The 18,305-nt window shown below is 41.2% G+C and overlaps 1 protein-coding gene and 1 long non-coding RNA gene across 5 annotated transcripts in view; one reads left to right on the top strand and one right to left on the bottom strand.

The window, feature by feature from the left end:
* The first annotated feature begins 1,617 nt into the window (after positions 1 to 1,617).
* The window catches only part of LOC108901962 (septin-7), a 46,637-nt gene continuing 29,949 nt past the window's right edge, over positions 1,618 to 18,305 (top strand). Inside the window, exons 1-2 of one of the 4 annotated variants that reach the window (XM_018703645.2) lie at positions 1,618 to 1,912; positions 6,722 to 6,821. In XM_018703645.2, coding sequence (XP_018559161.1) covers positions 1,874 to 1,912; positions 6,722 to 6,821 — 139 coding nt within the window. In that variant the 5' untranslated portion in view covers positions 1,618 to 1,873. Of the gene's footprint in view, positions 1,913 to 5,966; positions 6,125 to 6,721; positions 6,822 to 18,305 lie in introns of those variants that run through there. The other 3 variants (XM_018703647.2, XM_051073619.1, XM_051073620.1) reach the window with 3 other exon arrangements.
* LOC127142895 (uncharacterized) lies at positions 6,137 to 13,339 on the bottom strand. Its single transcript, XR_007814004.1, has 3 exons — positions 12,284 to 13,339; positions 11,535 to 11,771; positions 6,137 to 6,409 (listed from the first exon to the last, which is right to left on the bottom strand). It is a non-coding gene; the product is annotated as an uncharacterized LOC127142895 (long non-coding RNA).

The raw sequence follows: 18,305 nt of genomic DNA on the forward strand, positions 1-18,305 counted from the left end.
TATTTTAAAATTATCTTCACACATGTAAACATATGAAATTGTGTAACAGACAACACAGCATGCAAATTCAACACAACATATTTTGTTGTAACAGTTGATATAAAGATTTCTTTCAAAATAGTTGAACTTTTTTAGTTACAAGTGTTCTTCATGGTTTCCTCTAATCTGGACTACAGCACAGCAGTAATGCAGATTTGACTAAAGTGAGTTGAGAGTAAGTGTGTACTGTGGTTTCTGAGGAATTTGGCAAAATTTGATGGAAGTTGCTTTCTTTGCCACTAGAGTGTGCAAATAAACCATTCAGTATCTGAGCACAGGTGCATGCAAATCTTTGACGCTGTTCAGTTTACAGTGGCTCTACACAATAGCAGAAGCATCACTGATAAGACACTTGGTTCCTTTAATTTCGCTTCTACTGTTGCTACACTCAAGGAAAGAGGTGGACGTACAATGAACTGAACTGAACTGTGCCACAGCTCACCACCTGTCTCACAAACAGACTGCATTTCATTGCGGCCATTTAATCAAGTTGTTTTAGTTGATAAATGGACAATCAAAAAATTCCTGCATTTTGTGACATTTGCCGCTAAACCAGCAGTGCTGTATATATTTTGGCTATCTTGCAAGAAAGAGGTGGTCCAGAAGAATGATATTATTTTTTATTATTGTTATCTAAATTTACAATAGATACTAAACTAAAAATAAACTTGTATCCTTGGAGGCAATGCAGGTGATAAATTCTCTCCTAAAAGTATTCATCATGAGCCTACATTTCAAAGAGGGACAGTTTACCACAGTACTGTTTATCTTCTTTATTTTGTGTCTTTCTTACATCACGTTGTCTCACTGAATCCTAATGCTTATAGATAAATTAATCTCAACTCGCATTACCTCTCAATTGTTCTGTTCAGTGCCGGTATTTACAAGTCTTTGAAGGCAGCAAATTTTTGCCTGCAGCAATTGAAGGCCTCACACATACGGTCAGAGGCCGATCACATTCGAGTTTGGCCCTCGATGGTTTAGCCAATGGGAAGGCGGTTCCAGGTGGGTCAAGCTGGTCAGGCACATCCAGTAGCAGACCAGAAATGACGTATATTCACTTTCAACTTAAGAGCCTGAAACCCGGCACTTCTCATTGTACTTTTTAATTTTCTCTTATTTTTTTTTCTTTTCGTGCATATTTGAAGCGGAACTGATACATCTGTTACTGCACAACTGTGAGCACATCTACATTTTTGAATTGAGTTGCAGTTAGCATTACAAACAAAATAGGAATGGAAAATTCATCCTAGTTAAAACTGGTTTAAATGTTCAATGTCCAGGACAATACGGTCACAAATGTAACTTAATAATATGGACAGAAAATGCAAGCACCACATGTACTCTGTTTAGAAAGACAGAAATCTAATGCAGGAAGGTAGTGGAAAAAGCTTGAAGATGGGGCTTGAAAAAACAGTAACCTGTGTGTAAAACACATTATTCAAAACAGCAGAGCTAGCTGTACTAGTTCATTTTTGTCCTTTTTACCTTTACTTTCCAGTACAAAATAAAATACAACTATTGCGTCTTATTCTGAAATTCTCAGCCCGGATGTTCCAGTGTATAAATGATGATTGTTTGCCTCGTAAGGAAAACAGTCGGAGCATTTTTCGTCACTGAGCTACATCTGGTAGTAGTATACTCAGCGGCCATATGTAATTTAACCTCATTCATTCATTTTCGGACGCATTTTGCTTCTTTTTGTTTACAACAAACTGCGGTTTTGAAGGAGGAGAGCTGCGTGTTTCTCTCCGCACTGTCGTTCCTCTGAACGTTTATCGGTTTATGCCTTGGTGACTGTCCGTTGCAGGCTGGGTGGTGACAGCACAGTACAATGATCGAGCGACCAGAGACCGCGGTTCCCAGCATCGCTGTAAGTCCACTTCTCTTCGAAATAGACCGACGTGCAAGTGTTGACACTGTTGTTGTTTTCAACAAGATGTTGGTTGAATCTCAGTTAGAATTTAACCGCACCCGTGAGTCGTAGTCCCCCCTGGCACCGACCACTTCATGTACGGAGAGAACTGCACACCAGGCTCCGTTAATAATCTGCTCCTTTTAGAATATTTTGTTTGTCTACAAAGACATAAAGTAGATTAAAACATCACTTACACGTTGTGACAAATAGATACCTTCTAGGGATAACTAACATACATATTTTGCTGTGTTGTATTTACTGAAATACAACAGATGCCATAGTTTTAAAAATGTATCACGCCTCCCATCTCTGTAGTCTTGTTCTGATGAAGTACGGTTGTTGTTGGTGAAACTATAACATAATTTGCATTTTTGTCGTGATAGACTGTGTGTGGTGGATGCCGTGTTTGTCTAATTTACAGTTTAGACTTCATTTACGAAGAGATAGCAGTGTAACGTCGTCTTTTGAATGGCAGACTGGCTTGAGGGTCCCTGAACGTTACACAGAGCAGCATTTACTAGGAGTACGTGATCTGGTCTCAATTATAGCTCATTGCAGTTGGGGGGAGGAGATTGGCTGTGATAAATTCTTGTTTAGACGTTTTCACCGACGTTTAGAGAATGTGATTGAACAAAATATAGGTAATGATCCAGTGGTCGTCTGATTTCATGCTCTGAGTGATCAGATAAGATTTTCTCCTGTGCCAAATTTCCATAAGAAATCTCGCGAGTCAAACCACCCGCCAGCAATATCAGTTCCCAAAAATGTGAATTTAATGAGATTACAAGTCAAAATGAAATTATGTTTATTGGGTGGACTGCATTTTGTAGTGTACACGAAAGAAAGGGATGAACCACTCACAACTAGAGATATTTAACTGTGTTCCCAAATCATGTCTACCTTTACCATGATTTAACTGCTTGATTGTGGTATAGCGCTTGGTGTGACTGTCCACACAAGTCCACACAACTGTACTGTAACTGTACCAAAGGGTGGGTAAACACAATGTGCTCATAGGGAGACAGAGATGTAGTGAAGGTACAGTGGGAGCAATGTGCTCAGTGCTAAAAATATATTTTTAAAAAATTACATATGCACTGTTTTCAAACAGTTTCTGTTCTCATTCTGCAGTGTAAAGTGATTCCAGTATTTATTACATAATTAATATTGAATATGTAATAAATGAAAGTTTAAAAACAGCTGATATAAGCAGTGAAGGGCCCCCAGCATCATTTGCTGAATACATGAGGGTTGGTGGACTTGGCAATAACGGATGATGTCAGTGAACCAGGCAGCTACTATCACCAGTGGGTGGACTGGGGGGAGGGGTGAACATGAATGGTATGGACTGACCGGCCTTCCCTCTCTCATCCCCCATTCCTTCCCTGTTTTTCTCTCCATTAGTCACTTTCTTGTGAAGAACAACCACATGACTCATAATACATTTCAGAAGGGACCAATTGCAACATTGCAGATATCACAGGGAAACTATTCAGTTATTAAAGGCTGGAAATGTGATGTTTTAAGCTTATTGTATGCTCCATTGTGTGCTACAGGCACAAGAGCCCTGTGAATAAAAGGGTTTCTTCATTCATGCCCTCATGGACATGCAAACTGTATGTTGATGCATTCAGTTATACTCATGTAGTGCACCATTTCATCCATAGACTCCCACCTACACACTCACAGTCGCAGAGCTTCTTGGAGCCAGCCTGCACTAATAATTTCCTTCCCTGTTGCTAAATGGCCAACCCAGAGTTTTACATCACCTGTGCTGCTTACAGTGCAGTTCAAAGGAACCATCAGAGGTTGCACATTATGTAACACACACACACACACACACCACACACACACACACACACACACACACTTACTTACACACACTTACTTACACACACAAAACCTTTATGTGGGTGGATCAAACATGGAAATGGTGGAAAGTGCCTCAGGCTCGTTCAGAGAAGTTCCGCCTGTTGTGGAGCTGCATGCATCACAGAATATTGATGAGGCAAATAGATTGTTTCCTTCTCTATTCCTGCAGTCTGTGTGTGATGTTGGTGTGTAACCTACAGTTTTCTGAATGTCACACTCAACTGTGGGAAGTGTGGACTTTACAGTAGAATATAGTCTGGCTTTTAATGGACGTTTACTAAATATCAGTATTAGTTATAGCCTCACTAAAGTCCAATGTTAAACCTTCAGAAATCTTTATTTTATTGCTGTGTTGCAGGGGAACAGATTCCAGCCATTTTGTGTTTGTATTTGACATAATGACAACTCAGTGCTGATATACACACTTGGAAAAGACAGTATGGCCAAAATTATGCAGACACATAACATTACAGCCCAGCCATATGTGACTGTTAAACATTGCATTCCAAAATCATGGGCATTAATCACAGATATAACAGTCTGCTATCTCCAGGAAAACTTTTCACAAGATTTTGGAACCAAGTGTTATTGTATGATGCAGCACTAATGCTTCCATTTGAAATAAGCCAAAACCATGAGAAACAGGCCAAATGACCAAAAGCTTATAAACAGAGGTGTCCACATACTTTTGTGTACATTCTCCTGACATCTATGAATCAAGGGAGAATAAAGCAGACTGCTTCAATCATATCAAGAATACTCATGCTCTGTGTTTTTCCACTTCTTTATGAGTATGTTTTAAGAACTGAGGAATTTAATTGCCAAAGTAAATGACATGCTGCGATGTTGCAGTGCACATTAGTCTAACAGTATGGAACTTGGACCAAAACTGGGTCAACAGCCTGTTTGTGCTGATAAATGTGTGTTTATGAATCTGGTCTCCTTCAGTGAGCCCAGTTTCCTTAAAGGTGAGTCCTTGACTGGAAGCTTTCAAGACTCTCACTGTTGAAACGAAAAGTCTCTGCTACTTTTTTGGTCTGTGTCTGTTCTGTTGTACCGGCTCTTCCTTCCTATACGGATGTGGATTCGGCTCTGTGACTACCTCTGCTGCCGCTGTAAAGGTGCGCCTGTAAGGCCCCTCCAGTCCGCCTCTGTGCCTTTTATACAGAATGACGAGTCAGATTAATGACGCAGTATTTGTGACTTGAAAAGGCTGTTTAAAGTGGCTGTTGTCAGTGAATATGACACACACGCACACAAAACCATTTTTTCTAGGATATAGGCAACTGAAGAATTAGTTTACACTCACTGCATTTATTTTGTTACCAAGTTTTTTTCACAATGAAATGAAAAGAGAACAGTATAAATCAGTGCTGTAACAACTATGTTACTTTTTATTGGACAATGTTTGAATGCCTGAAAGTACTGCCATCAACAGCCAGTGTTTTTGATCCCATATAAAAGATATCTTTCAAGGTGGTTACACTTGAACATGGCAGTGAGGTGTCTTGTAGAGGTCTTGAGGTTTTTGACAGTAATGTGTGACTGTCGTGATAAATCTCTCATAAATGTCAGCATGCTCACAGTCAGCGCTCGTGCTAAGAGGTCAACTTTTCCGTCTCCTCTGACTCGCCCTGATTTCTGCTTTTCGGTATTTCAGTGCAGTAGATGACACATAATGGCCGGTTTATCCAAGGATGCTGGTCAGCAGATTGACTACAAATTAGAAGCTAATCATAACTCGATGCAGACCATGTGTCTATCTGGTGACTATCAATCTGACCTCAGTGTCTGCAGTGCAGGACTGAGTCAATGATTTTGGATAAATCTGCAAATTATTTTTTCAGTTATTATTAACCAAACTGCTGCCAGATTTATAAAGTGTCAAAAACTTGCCAGTGTCTTCAGATGTCATTTTTAGTTGAACCAAAAGTCAAAAACCCAGAGAAGCTGAACATATGATAATCTGATAATCTATCAGCAGACCTCAGCACAGCGCTGCAGTTTTCCATTGGTGCCATGCATGACAGAGCCTGAGAGGCCAGCAATCAATTGTGTTTGCCTCGTGTAGCGTGCAGGACAGTGCACAGTGACTGGGGGTGGGTGGGTTATCAGTCAGCAGACTGGGAGATAGAGAGAGGCAAATGGAGGAGATGGGGAGGGGATGATGGGATGAAGAGATACATCAGTGGGGAGCAGCAGCTGGAGTGAAGCCTGGCTGTGATCTGGACTGAGAGTCACTACCTTCACCGCGGCCGGTCCTACATGAGGGACATGATGGATATGATTCAACACGTAGGGGGATTTGTTTGTTTGTGTTGCCTCGTCTTCATCTACTTAGCTTTATGTTTCTCCATTCGGCTTCATTTGCTGGTCTCTGTTACTTTTCTGTTGTATGATTTGATTTGTTTGATGGATTTTGGCGGTGTTGACTCCATTTCCTCTTTCCATGCTCCTCGGGGAAAGCCTGTTATTTCTCTCTGCGAGTCTTCCCTCCCCTCACCTCTCTTCTCCTTAAAACACCCTTTTTCCCCTTGTGTATTTATCCCAGCTGTAGTTCACTTCAAAGGGGCTTTGTCGCTGCAGGACACAGAAATGCTAATTGAAGGTTCACAAAAAAACAAGGTTTTTCTCACTTTGTGTGCACATAATGACTGTGTGTTTGTGTGCAGCTGCAATTTTTTCCCCTTTGTATTGCTATGTTTACACACACATGACAAATACCATAGTATTTGTCATCTCAGGGCTCATCATTTACTAAAAGGTTGTTTATACTGTTACAGGTCTATTCTCTATGCTAAAGATGTAATTTTAGACAAGTTTGAGAGTGTATGTTCATGCTTTGTGATTCTTGCATTAACAGAAAGTGTGTCTGTGTGTGTTTTCCTTCAGCAGCGGAACCTGGAGGGCTATGTGGGCTTCGCCAATCTCCCCAACCAGGTGTACCGGAAGTCAGTCAAAAGAGGTTTTGAGTTTACGCTAATGGTTGTAGGTAAGTTGGAATAATCAACATTGGACCAATGAGCGAGGATGTGAATGTGTGTGTTTGCTTCTGCTCTTGTGCAAGTGTGTTCTCCCGAGCCACACCTGTGTATGTACACCTGCCTGTCTATCTGCGTCTGCTCATCAGTGTGTTTTCATTCTTGTGTGTATGAGGGTCATCAGCACAGGTTGAAAGGCGGCAAAGCATGTGTGGCATCCTGAGCACTCAGCTGCTCAGGAAAAAGAACTGACAATTTAAAAAGCAGTTTCTGCAGAACGGTGTTTCTCTGCGTGGCTTTTACAATATGTGCAGTGTTGCTCAGTGACTAAGAATGTGTGCATGTGAAAATATTTCTTGTAAGAGCAGGATTCCCACAGTTTCCCAGGGGAGTTTTCTCTCTGTAACCCCAGGATGCACAATGACATCTGTGTGTTTTGGATGATTTGATTTGGAAAGTGAGCCGCAGGATGTCGGTTCAAGTATGAATGAACTCGGATGCAAAATGTGGCTAACAGCATTACAGAGGGAGGGAAGTGGACAGAGGAGTAGAGGGATCATGGGTTTGGCTGTGTGTGTGGATACACACACATCAGAGCAGTGTTGTAATGACATATTGAACCATGCTCTGTGTGAAAGGGGCGCGTAATGAGCAGATATGGATTGTGCAAAGAAATTCCTGTGGAGCTTTTCAGCCATCAGACACATCTTTTCTAAATTATTTTGCCTTCTTTACTCTTCCTGTGCACACCAAGTGTAGGCCAAGTGTGCACTGTGTAGTTGTATTGGATACAGAATTTTTTATTTGATTGTGACATCTCCATATTGCACTTATTAACAATTATTACCATATGTTCCATTTAAATCAGATGGTTCTGGGCTTAAGTGCCATGTCTGCCACATACACCTCTCTGCTATTGGCAGCATCTGGGAGTTAAAAGTTCTCTGTGCATCATTTCTGTTCCCTGCAAAGACATTCAGACCTTATATGATAACAGCAATTAAAACCTTCTTCAATGTTTATATTGAAAATAGTTTTGTGACAGATCGATCCTTTAAAGGAAAAGTTCAACAATTAAGGAAATACAGATATTTGGATATCGATACCAATTTCATCTCATGTCTTTGCATTAAATGTAGAGCCGGAAAAAGTGCCTGGTTAGCTTAGATTAGCATTATAAGCTAGTAGAAACAGCTAGACCAGAGGCCTGTACTATGAAGGGAGTTTAACCTCCTCTGATTTAACTCGGGGTTATCAAGGAAAGTCAGGGTTAACAAACCCTGACTGCCTCGATCTGTGTTAGACGGTACTACGACGGTGGTTCAGATGTCGGTAACTTGAGTTGGTGTTAACTTAATCAGAGTTAGTGCGTCTGCACGGGCGTGCAGCGCATCTCTCAGATGAAGAGCGCACGTTAATTCTGTCAGTTTGTGAGTAATTTAAAGAGACTCTAACGACAAAATGTAGAGCTGTGGCTGCCAACAAAGACAGGGAGACTTGTTACATGTTCCCTGAGTTCTTTATCTGTAATATGAGACGTAAGGACACGGAAAATATGTGATGATTTTCCGGATACTTGGATTACAGTCAACACATGGGTCACATGTCTGAGAATGAGCTGTTACTGTTAACGTTGTTCTGCCTGGAACACTCAGGCTGTATATGTATGAATGTAAAGCTGTTATGTTCAGTATGAACTTCATGTTAACAGTATTTCAGCCTCAGTGGAAACTGAACCTGGATGAAATAGAAACATTCTATAAAGTGCTACACATTCATATTTCCCATCATTAATACTGCATGTTTTGGTCTGTAGTCTACACTTACAACAGCCTGTCGCATTATATTGTCTTTCAGGACAATAATGCCCCCCAGCCCCATTTAAATCATTATTCAAATAATATTGGTGTTAATATTGCATATTATCTCCAATATTATATTATATATAATATTATATTATATATAATATTGGAGGTAATATGCAACACTAATGACGCTAAATTCTGGCGCTTGAAAAAACACAAATTAAATAACTGAAATTGAAAATAGAAAATATGGAGAATTAAAAAAAAAGCACCATTTATTGGTCCACATACCTCTACCATCCACTACCTTTTTTTTTTTTTTTTTGGTGGGGTTCGGGGGGACTGACTGAGTCTTTAGACAACCCCTGTCCTGCAGAGTCAGCCTCTCTCAATCGTTGTGCCAGTATTGATTGGTTGCTCCACCTGTGGGGTGGTACTTAGGCAGAAGTAACACCGGTAACACTAAGTTAACCACGAACATAAACTGCTCGGAGCAGTTTAGAGATGCAGTGTAAATTACCATGGCAGCAGAACTCGGGTAAAATCTATCCACCTTTCGTAGTACAGGTTAACCGGGAAGTTACACCTGACGTCACCAAGTTACTCCTGAAGTTGCCCTGATAAGCCAGTAACATCGCTTTGTAGTACAGGCCTCTGCTCTGTCTCAAGTCCACATATACACCTGCCATGTCTAAAATGTATAAAACTAACTGATGTACAAAGATGTACAAAACCAGAAGTGTGTGAGTGACAACAAACAGCAGCCAACACTCTGCTCTGTGCTTCTGTATAGCATCTCTGGTTGAAGGTGTCAGATACAGTTGGTGAGGAGAGGGTTTGTTTTTGGTTTATGTACAGGCACAAATGCAATGTGACAACAAGACTACAGGAAACTCAAAGTCACTACAACTAGCTATTGTGTCCCAACTAATTGTACCAGCATGACTTCAGCTCAGTCTCCTCTTCTCACTTCCCCAGAAATGCTGAACTAGTCCTTTAAAATCCTAACTAGACCAAAGGCTTGAAAACTCTGATGGCATCATAAAAAACTTAAATAATTCACATCATGTCTGTGTTTTCTACTGTGCTCGTCTTTGTTTCTGCTCCTTCAAAAATATTCTGGATATTCTGCATCTACTTTTTTTTTTTTTACATTGGTCTTAAACACAATTCCAGCTCCTATTAAAATGTTTTAAAAGGTCATAAATCTAAACTCTGTGTATCTTGTGGTGACCCCGATCAGTCCAGTGAAAGGAGACCGACACTAACACAAAGAGGCGTCCAGCCTTTATTATCTCAGCCTGGGGTTTTAGCTTCCTGTTTAGTAAACAGCCACTGTAGAAGAGTAGCAGGAGGGAGACAAAGACAGCAGAGTGATGGCTTGGGAAAGCACTAGAGACAACCACAATCAACTAGATCCTGTTTCAAGCCTTCTCACACATGGGCCCCTCTGTCTGTCTCTCCAGCTTTCTTGGCTCCCAGTTCCACATACCCCAGCTGATCCAAATTTCCACACATAGCAAATGTGAAGAGCACAGCAGTGTGTTCACAATTCAACAGTGTACACATATAGATGAGGATCAGAGGAGATTCTTAGCTGGAGATTGTTCATCACATTTCTGAATGTTTTCTGAAAGCTCAACTGCAGTTATGGGCTTTTGTTGAACCATGAAATATTGACAAGAGGAAACAGCTGAGGAAACAAAAAATGACCAAACTTCCATATAACATCCTTTACCCAAAGAGAATGACAGAAATAGAAATTTAAATATAAACTTTTAATTATATAATTAAATGGCCGTATATTTCCATTGACAAAACACAAGGAAACACAATTTTATATTTTAGAGTCGAGTAGCTCCTTAATTAAAAATAAGGACAAAGGTGAATTAATAAGACTAAAACAGGGACACGTGGACTCTGATTCTCAGGACTTCAGGAAGTGGCATGGCATAATTCATACGTGTTTCTTCGCAGCAACCTGATACGTAGGGGCTCTGCCAAAAGTTCTCCTGTAACCTCCTTTAGTGGTCCAGCTAACCAGCCGCAAACATGCTAGATAAAATGTTTGATTTCAGTATGTGTGTATGCACAGTTCCTGCACTGTAAAAGACAGAATGAGCCAAAAATCAGGACTATGAAGTTCGTAAATGTAACCATGATCACAAAACAATGTTATGGAGAAGTGACTGAAAAAAGGAAATACCAGTGTTAGGAAGAGAGTCAGAGGAGCTGAGTGTTGTGGTTTGAGCAGCAGCCAGCTGGATCTACAGTATACAGCAGACTGTAAAAGTAGGCTGAAGGCTGATTTCAGCACTGCTGTACTTGGCATTGCTGTGAAGTGTGATAGCTTGGCTCGACTCAGAGGCCCAGTGTTCCTCCATTGTCATTTTGAAACAGACAGATGGTGGAATATGAGAAGACTGAGCTGATGCCTGCAGGTAACTTGTTCAAATTCCTACAGTTCAGCCAGAGGAAGTCATTTCTGCAGCTGGTTCTTTAAAATGTGAGAATGAAGGGACTTTTGATGATTAATATCAACACCTCTTCACCCCCGATAATTAGATACAATCTATATTACAAAAGGCCAGGTATCAAAGTTTCCCTTTTGGCTACTATTATTTATGAACAGATCAACTGCAGCTATAACTGCTACTTGACTACATTTTGACCTGTTTCAGAGACCATCTCCCTATTTATCAAGGCCTCTGTTTGAGCTGATAGATGTTGTTGAGCAAGAGTTACTGTAATTTCCGGACTATTGAGTGCACCTGAATAGTAAGCCGCACCCACTAAATTTAAAAAGTAAAAATCTATAAATTAGCGGCATCATTGTTTAAGCCGCAAGGTTCCAAGCGTGTGAAAAAAGTAGCGGCTTATAGTCCGGAAATTACGGTATTGTCATGGACTGTGTCTCACCTTGTTGTTGACAAATTTGTAAAATACTCCAGGAGTTGATGCACTGCAGCTTTATACTTGTCTTCTTGACTACCTCAGCAACCTCTGCCAGGGTGGCAGGGTGAGTGGGTCGGTTCAGGAGCGCCTCAAAGTGATCTTTCCACAACTCTGGGTTTGCCAGGTCTGTATGGAAGCCTTCCCCGCCATCTGTTCCAACTCCCCACCAGGGATGGGCGATATAATATCAATTGTGATATACTGGAAAAAAATCCACATGGTAAGAATTAGTCCCGCAATAATAATGATAATGACTGTAGTTGATGGCATATTTGTGTGTGCCATGCACTCACAGCCTACAGCTCACATGCAGGAGGACGAACAAGGCAGAAGGGGGAGTTAAAGCTGAGGAGGAGTTCATCGCTAAATGAGGAGCTACCTTGTTAATCTGGAGCAGACGGGCTGCAAAGAAAAAAGTCTAAAAATCAAGAAATCGTTTATGTTTGCGTTTCTCTCCCCACCTCCCCCATAAAGTGCAAGAAAAGCTCCTACAAGTGTTAAAAGTTTCTGTAAATCATCCAGACGTCGACCCCAAACGTCTGAAAGTCAGACCAAAATTTCAGCATATTGCTTGCTATCTGCCAACAGTGGCTCCACTGCTGTGATAACAGAGTGGAATGGGACTATTTTTTTATCGTCATTGTTATCGTAATAAATACTAGAAAATATTGTGATAACATTTCAAGTCTATATCGCCCATCCCTACTCCCCACCAGATGGTGATCAGTTGTTCTGTCCTTCTCTTCACCCGAGTGTCCAAGACATACGGCGACAGACCTGATGATACAACACAACAGCCAGAGTCACCAAAATTCAAAATCCGAATCTAAATTAGGCCCCAAAATGAACACATTGGCTAGTGCAGCATATTGCTGTATGACACATCATGTTTCAGTAAAAGCTGAGGTACACCACTTTTTTGCCAGAGGACCTTGTGTTTTTACTGTGTGCACCCCCACTGTGCCAGCACAGATGATGAACAGCCTCTGTGCCACTGGCTGTGCTGTGGTTTTGTGATTTTTGCTCTGATGTGGTATATAGTGTTGTCGTTTTTGGTTTTATATATTAAATCTGTTGGTGTGGAAGTCATAATGAGTGCGACCACACAGTGTGTGTGTATAGGTGCTTGTCATACCCATGCGGAGCTCTGGGCTCACCAGGAAGCAGCTCTGCTTGTTCTGCGGTCAGTTGATCACTCCCTGAGAGAGAACGGCACCAGAAACTGCTCTTCTGGTATTTGTTTCTACTTTACCTCTGTCTTTTCTTCCTCCTCTCTGTCCAAATCTGTCTTTCCCCTCTCAGTCCGCCTCTCACTGAGGGGGAAAAAGCTGCTTCCTGCCCCTTTGTCCAGCTGGCAGATTGAATAGAAACTCCTGGAAAGATTAGCAAGATTCAGCGCCAGTGCAGAGGGCTGAACAGAGCCGAGAGTCAGATCAAGACTCAAGAGAACTGGGAGGAGAGGGGAAGCAATGCCTGCTTCATGCTGCTTCTGATGTGTTACAAGGCCAGTACTTAACAACCCTGCTGCCCCTGCTTTCTTAAAGCAACTCAGGAGGACGGCACATCAGAAGCTTTTTATGGGTCTGATCTTGTAAGCAGAGCTGTTAGCTGCAAATGGGACACTGCATTAAAGCTGAACTGGGTCATTTACAGGGTTGTCCAAAGTTTCACTGACTTTTAGTAATCGTGCTCATTCACTCAGCATTTAGAGTTACTGAAAGAATGCAGTTCTTATCAGGGTGACTGATCCTTTGACACAAACTTGAATCAAACCAAAAAAGACTACAACTAACAAGTGCTCTTTGGTTGGTGCCAAAATCCCTTCTTGGTACTGATCGAATTGTTGAATTGTCCCAAAACTGGCATTGAATGTCTGGTTAGAATCAGAATTTAGTTTTAGTATTATAATAATTCTTTTTTTGGATGAAATAGTTACTGATTTAGATCAAAATTTGATACATTTTAAGCTTATTTCTTCTCTGGCTTGTATTCTTAATTTTTCATTTGGAGAAAAACATAAATGTTTCTGATTGTAAGGTACTGACAAATGCTGATTTTGGTAGTGATAGCGAAGCCTGGGTATCATGTAAACACACATATTAAAAAAAAAACAATTACAACTACAACCAAAGATTACTCTCACTGTCAAAAAAATCTGTTTAGTCTAATCAGTTAATTGTTTTATGTTGAATATTACAACTAATTCACAAGTTTACATACTGTAGCTCAAACTAATTACTTAGAGCTGGCAGATGCTCCAAAAAAATTACAGGTTTTCAATTAACACTGATATTAAAGACAGAAAAACAGCACGCCCACATTTGAGAAGCTTGAGCAAATGTGTGGTATTTTTAGTCCTGCTAAAAGTGTAGCTAAAGGAGAGGTGGTGTTGGTCCACCACTTTGGTCCAGCCTGAAATATCAACAGCTACAGACATTTATACAGATGAAGCCTGGTGACTTTGGTGAGCCCACCCTGACTTTCCATCCACCACCATGAGGTCGACTCTTTTGTCTTATAGGGTAATGTCAACTATTATAACGACTGATTATTTGGATGGACTGCCATGAAACTTGGTTCTCACAGTCAGGTTCCTAATTCTAATTCTAATAACTCTTTGATTTAGCACCATCATCAGGTCAAATATTAGTTTATGATGAAATACCTTCAAAACTAATGTCTTTCCCAAATATTAACACACTAATATGCTAAAGCAATATGGTGAGTCTTGTAAATAATTTATTTCAAAGCTTATCTGAGGCTGATATGAAGTCAGTGTCTCTTGGAGACTGTCCCTCCACTGGAGGTCAACAAGAAAACACTTGTCCTCCATTATTTTCTTTGAAAATCCATTAAGAAGGGATTTTTTTTAGTGGTTGCATTAACAGGGAAGTGATTACAGCAAGCCTGTTTCAGTGTTTAAATGGACACCTGACTATTGTTTGAGGGGAGACTTGAAAAACTGTGAACCCATCCTTTAATACCCAGCTATCCACTGATTCCCTATTTGACAAACCTCCTTATAGACCCAAGTCTTCTCTATGAAAGTCTGTGGCCTCTTACACTTGCACACACCTTAGTTAATAATGTCACAGAGGGTGTTTTTCCTCTGCAAAACACCGTCTTTGATATCATTGATTTGTGGTTTCAGCATTGACGCAACATGCAAATACACAGCAGTGTAAAACTGGTTTTATGCAAACATGTTTGTTTTCTGATGTGTGTGAGGCCTGTGAATGAAGCAGCCAGTAATGTGTTGGATGAGCTTGAGTGTGTTTTACAGTCCAATAGTAGTCTGCCCACTAAGTCAGTATCTGTTCATCTGTCTCACTGATCTGTGTGTGATTGTAAGACTGTTTGCCTGTCCGCCCTGCAGTCTATCCTGTTGTTGTTGCACTCCTCTAAGCTGGTGAACTCTCTCTCTCTCTCTCTCTCTCTCTCTCTCTCTCTCTCTTCTCTCTGTCTCTCTGTGTATACAGATAAGACAGTCTGACAGGCTTAGGATTGACCGCTTTGCCTACTGACCTTGCAGAAGGGAGTGAGTGAAGGAAGGCTTTAGTCTAGTTAATCTGCTGGTTTAACCAGATGCATTAATACACACCGAGCACACGTTCCCTGTTTAGTATATCGACCTCTCTGTGTGAAAACGATCTCACAAATTTTGCTTCTATCTGCTGAATCACTCTTATTCCAGTCTCTTACTCTCATCAGGGGTGAAGGACTTCAGCTTTACCCTGCCACTGTCCCTGTTTCACCACCAAAGTCATCTGTAACAAAGAAAAGAACAAACTGTGGTCGTTAACTCGACAAAGAAGTTGGTGAAATTCTCAAACACCCCAGCCACAGTGAGAACCTACTGACGTGGTGATTAGTGGCTGCCTGTAATTCCTCATTTAGAATTTCAGTTCTCTCAAACTACATATGCCAGAAAAATGAATAAATATAATTTTTGGAAAAGTACTTTTGTTTTCTTTAATACCAACTGTTCCCTGAAGAGATTTAAAGACCCTGACCTGCTCATACAGCAGGAGTTAAGACTTGAAAATGAGGCAGCAGATTATGTAAAATATCACACCTCTTCACATATTTTCTCTCAGGAAACAGACCAGTTGCAGTCTGCAAAATATTAAAGTGTTGCAGTCGGTAGCATTAAGAGATGATCAGCTATCCTCTAATATGTCTAGAGCTCGGTTCCCTCGTCAACCTTTCCCACTTAACCATTGTCAGAGGTCAAGATGTTGTGGTTCGCCAGTTTGACAGGTGTTTTTATCTACCACAGGAATGAAACACCTTCATCTGCCAAGAGTTTTTTCTTTGTTACATTTGTAGAAGTACAACATTTAAACCCAAATTGTCTTTTCGTCAGGTGCAGAGGTGTACTGACATGTCATTGCTGGAAAGACACAGGTGCAATTAATAACCTTAACGATGGCTGCATACCATTCAGGTGTGTCATTTCCAGAGCCTGAGTATCTGGCTCACTGGCATGGTTTAATGGGACACTTTAATGGCACAGAACCATCGTTAGTGTTATTGCTAACACCTGTGCTTTTCCTGCTTTGACAAGTCAAAGTGTCCAAGGACTAACAAGACTGAAGATCATTTACTGTTTACAGTGGAACTTTCTAACAGCCTGAGATCTGATCAAGTAAACCTTTTTAGCTGAAGTGTTGCAGTTTAAAGTGTTACACAGTGCAGTTTAATAAAATATCACAAAGTGCGGTTTCAAAATGTCTGTGGCATTGAACCAAAACTAGGGATGCCCTAATCATTTTCTTTTGGCCCCAATCACAATACAAGGCCTTTAATGCTTGGCATCTACTGTTACTCAAAAACCAAAGTTATTTAACGGGAAACCAATAAAAGCTGTATTAAATGTCCATCCTCATTTGCTCCACTAAGACAGAATGGGAAGAAAAATTATTCTGGGGCTTACTTTCAGAGGTATTCTGGCAAATCCAATGTGGAGGTGAACCTGGGGCAAACCCAGAATATGCTAGAAAGATTATATGTCCCATCTGTCCTGGGAATGTCCAGAGATCTCCCAGAAGAAGCTGGAGGAAGCAGTGCAGATGGAAATATGGGCTACCTGGAAGATGAATGGATGGTTGAATGGGCTATTATACTATGTTACATTGCGCAGGTGTTGCTTTTATTGTATCCACACCCTGTATAATGCATTACGGGCTACACACAGCTGTGCTTCATGGTCATAAAAAATTTCACTGGCTGGTTAATCTTACAGGCTCTCTGCAGTTTCTCAGCTGCCACGTTCTAGGAGTGTCACATCCAAAGAATGACAAGTCGATACTTGTGTCCTTTTGCAGGATGACGTTGCCTAGTCACCTTGAAGACAACAAAATTCTCAAACTTGGGCAGTTACAGTGTCTTGGCATAACTTCAGCAGACTCACAGCTGCTTAATTCCCCCAATGATACAGTCGGCAACACACTGTGGATGCTTGCTTCTCTTGTACAAGATGCAACATTCCAGCAGGATATTGTGTGTTTTTGCTATTGTTTTCATCTCTGGTTACATTCTTGTTTAGCAAGAAAAACCTTGGATGTTTTATCAGTTGTATTTTGGCTATTCTATATTCATCATAGAGAATACCAAAACATGTACTGAGACGAGTCTTGTGGCTCTGGAAATACATCCTGCTACCCAGAAACCACTTCCTGTTCTCTAAGCAGGCCAGCCGAAAGTTACAGAATGATGTCATAGTCTCAAGTTCAGCATTTTCTGGTCTGATAACCATCCAAGATCTGTGGTCAGTTGAATATGTATTAAGCCATCCATGTTAGAGCTGGACACACTTCCTCGTTATTACTTGACAGCAGCCTTACAAACTCCTCATTACCTCTGGCACAGGCCTCTCTGTCATTGTGTATGCGTGTGCACATATGGGCTGCATGCTCAGTCAAGCCACTGCAGGCGGGTCTCTCCTTCTTCTTTCTCAGTCTTTCTCAGTGCTCTGCTCCCGTTCCTTGCGTCTCTATTTTGAGACGCACATGTCTGCTGTGACCCAGCACGTGCCGATTCTGTCAGATTTAGTCTCAGGCTCGGTGGATCACAGCAGAACACTCACTCCCTAATTTAAAAAACCAGAGGAAAGTGGGTTGTGTCCCTCCAAGGCTCCTGTAGCCAGCCCATGTGGACCACCTCGGTCAGACTGGGTGCTGACACAGTTCAGTTTGGATTCTAACTCTCCCATAGGCTCTGCTGGATTTGCAGATCCTTATCTCTCCCAAAACTCTGACCTTTGCCCCCTGTTTAAGCCAGTTCCATTTAGCCTCAACAATGGAGAATTATCTTTTCCAACAGTCTGGTGTTCGGTAAACATAACTTCCCTCACATCCACCATCCGTCTGTGACTCTGCTGTTCTCTCGTTCATGCCTGTATGTTCCCCAGATGTCTCTTTTCACACTTTCTGGTTCAGGCCTCACACATCTGTTAGGTGTGTGTGTGTGTTTGTGTGTGTTTGTGTGTGTTTGTGTTGGGTGCTAGTAAGTAGGCCTGTCAGGATGTGAGGGGGCCAGCTGCTGCCTCAGGGCTGAGAGAGGGGGGACAGAATGAGAGACAGATAGGGAGGAATGTGAGGAATCCTATGGGAAACCCACATTGACCATTTACATGTTTGTTTTTCTGTCTCTCACAGTCCAGCTCGCTATAACTCAACATATTCATATATAATGCATGGTTTTCAACATTAATCAACATTAATCCTGTAATGT

The sequence above is a fragment of the Lates calcarifer genome, linkage group LG10 (genome assembly GCF_001640805.2).
Source record: "Lates calcarifer isolate ASB-BC8 linkage group LG10, TLL_Latcal_v3, whole genome shotgun sequence".
NCBI lineage: Eukaryota > Metazoa > Chordata > Actinopteri > Centropomidae > Lates > Lates calcarifer.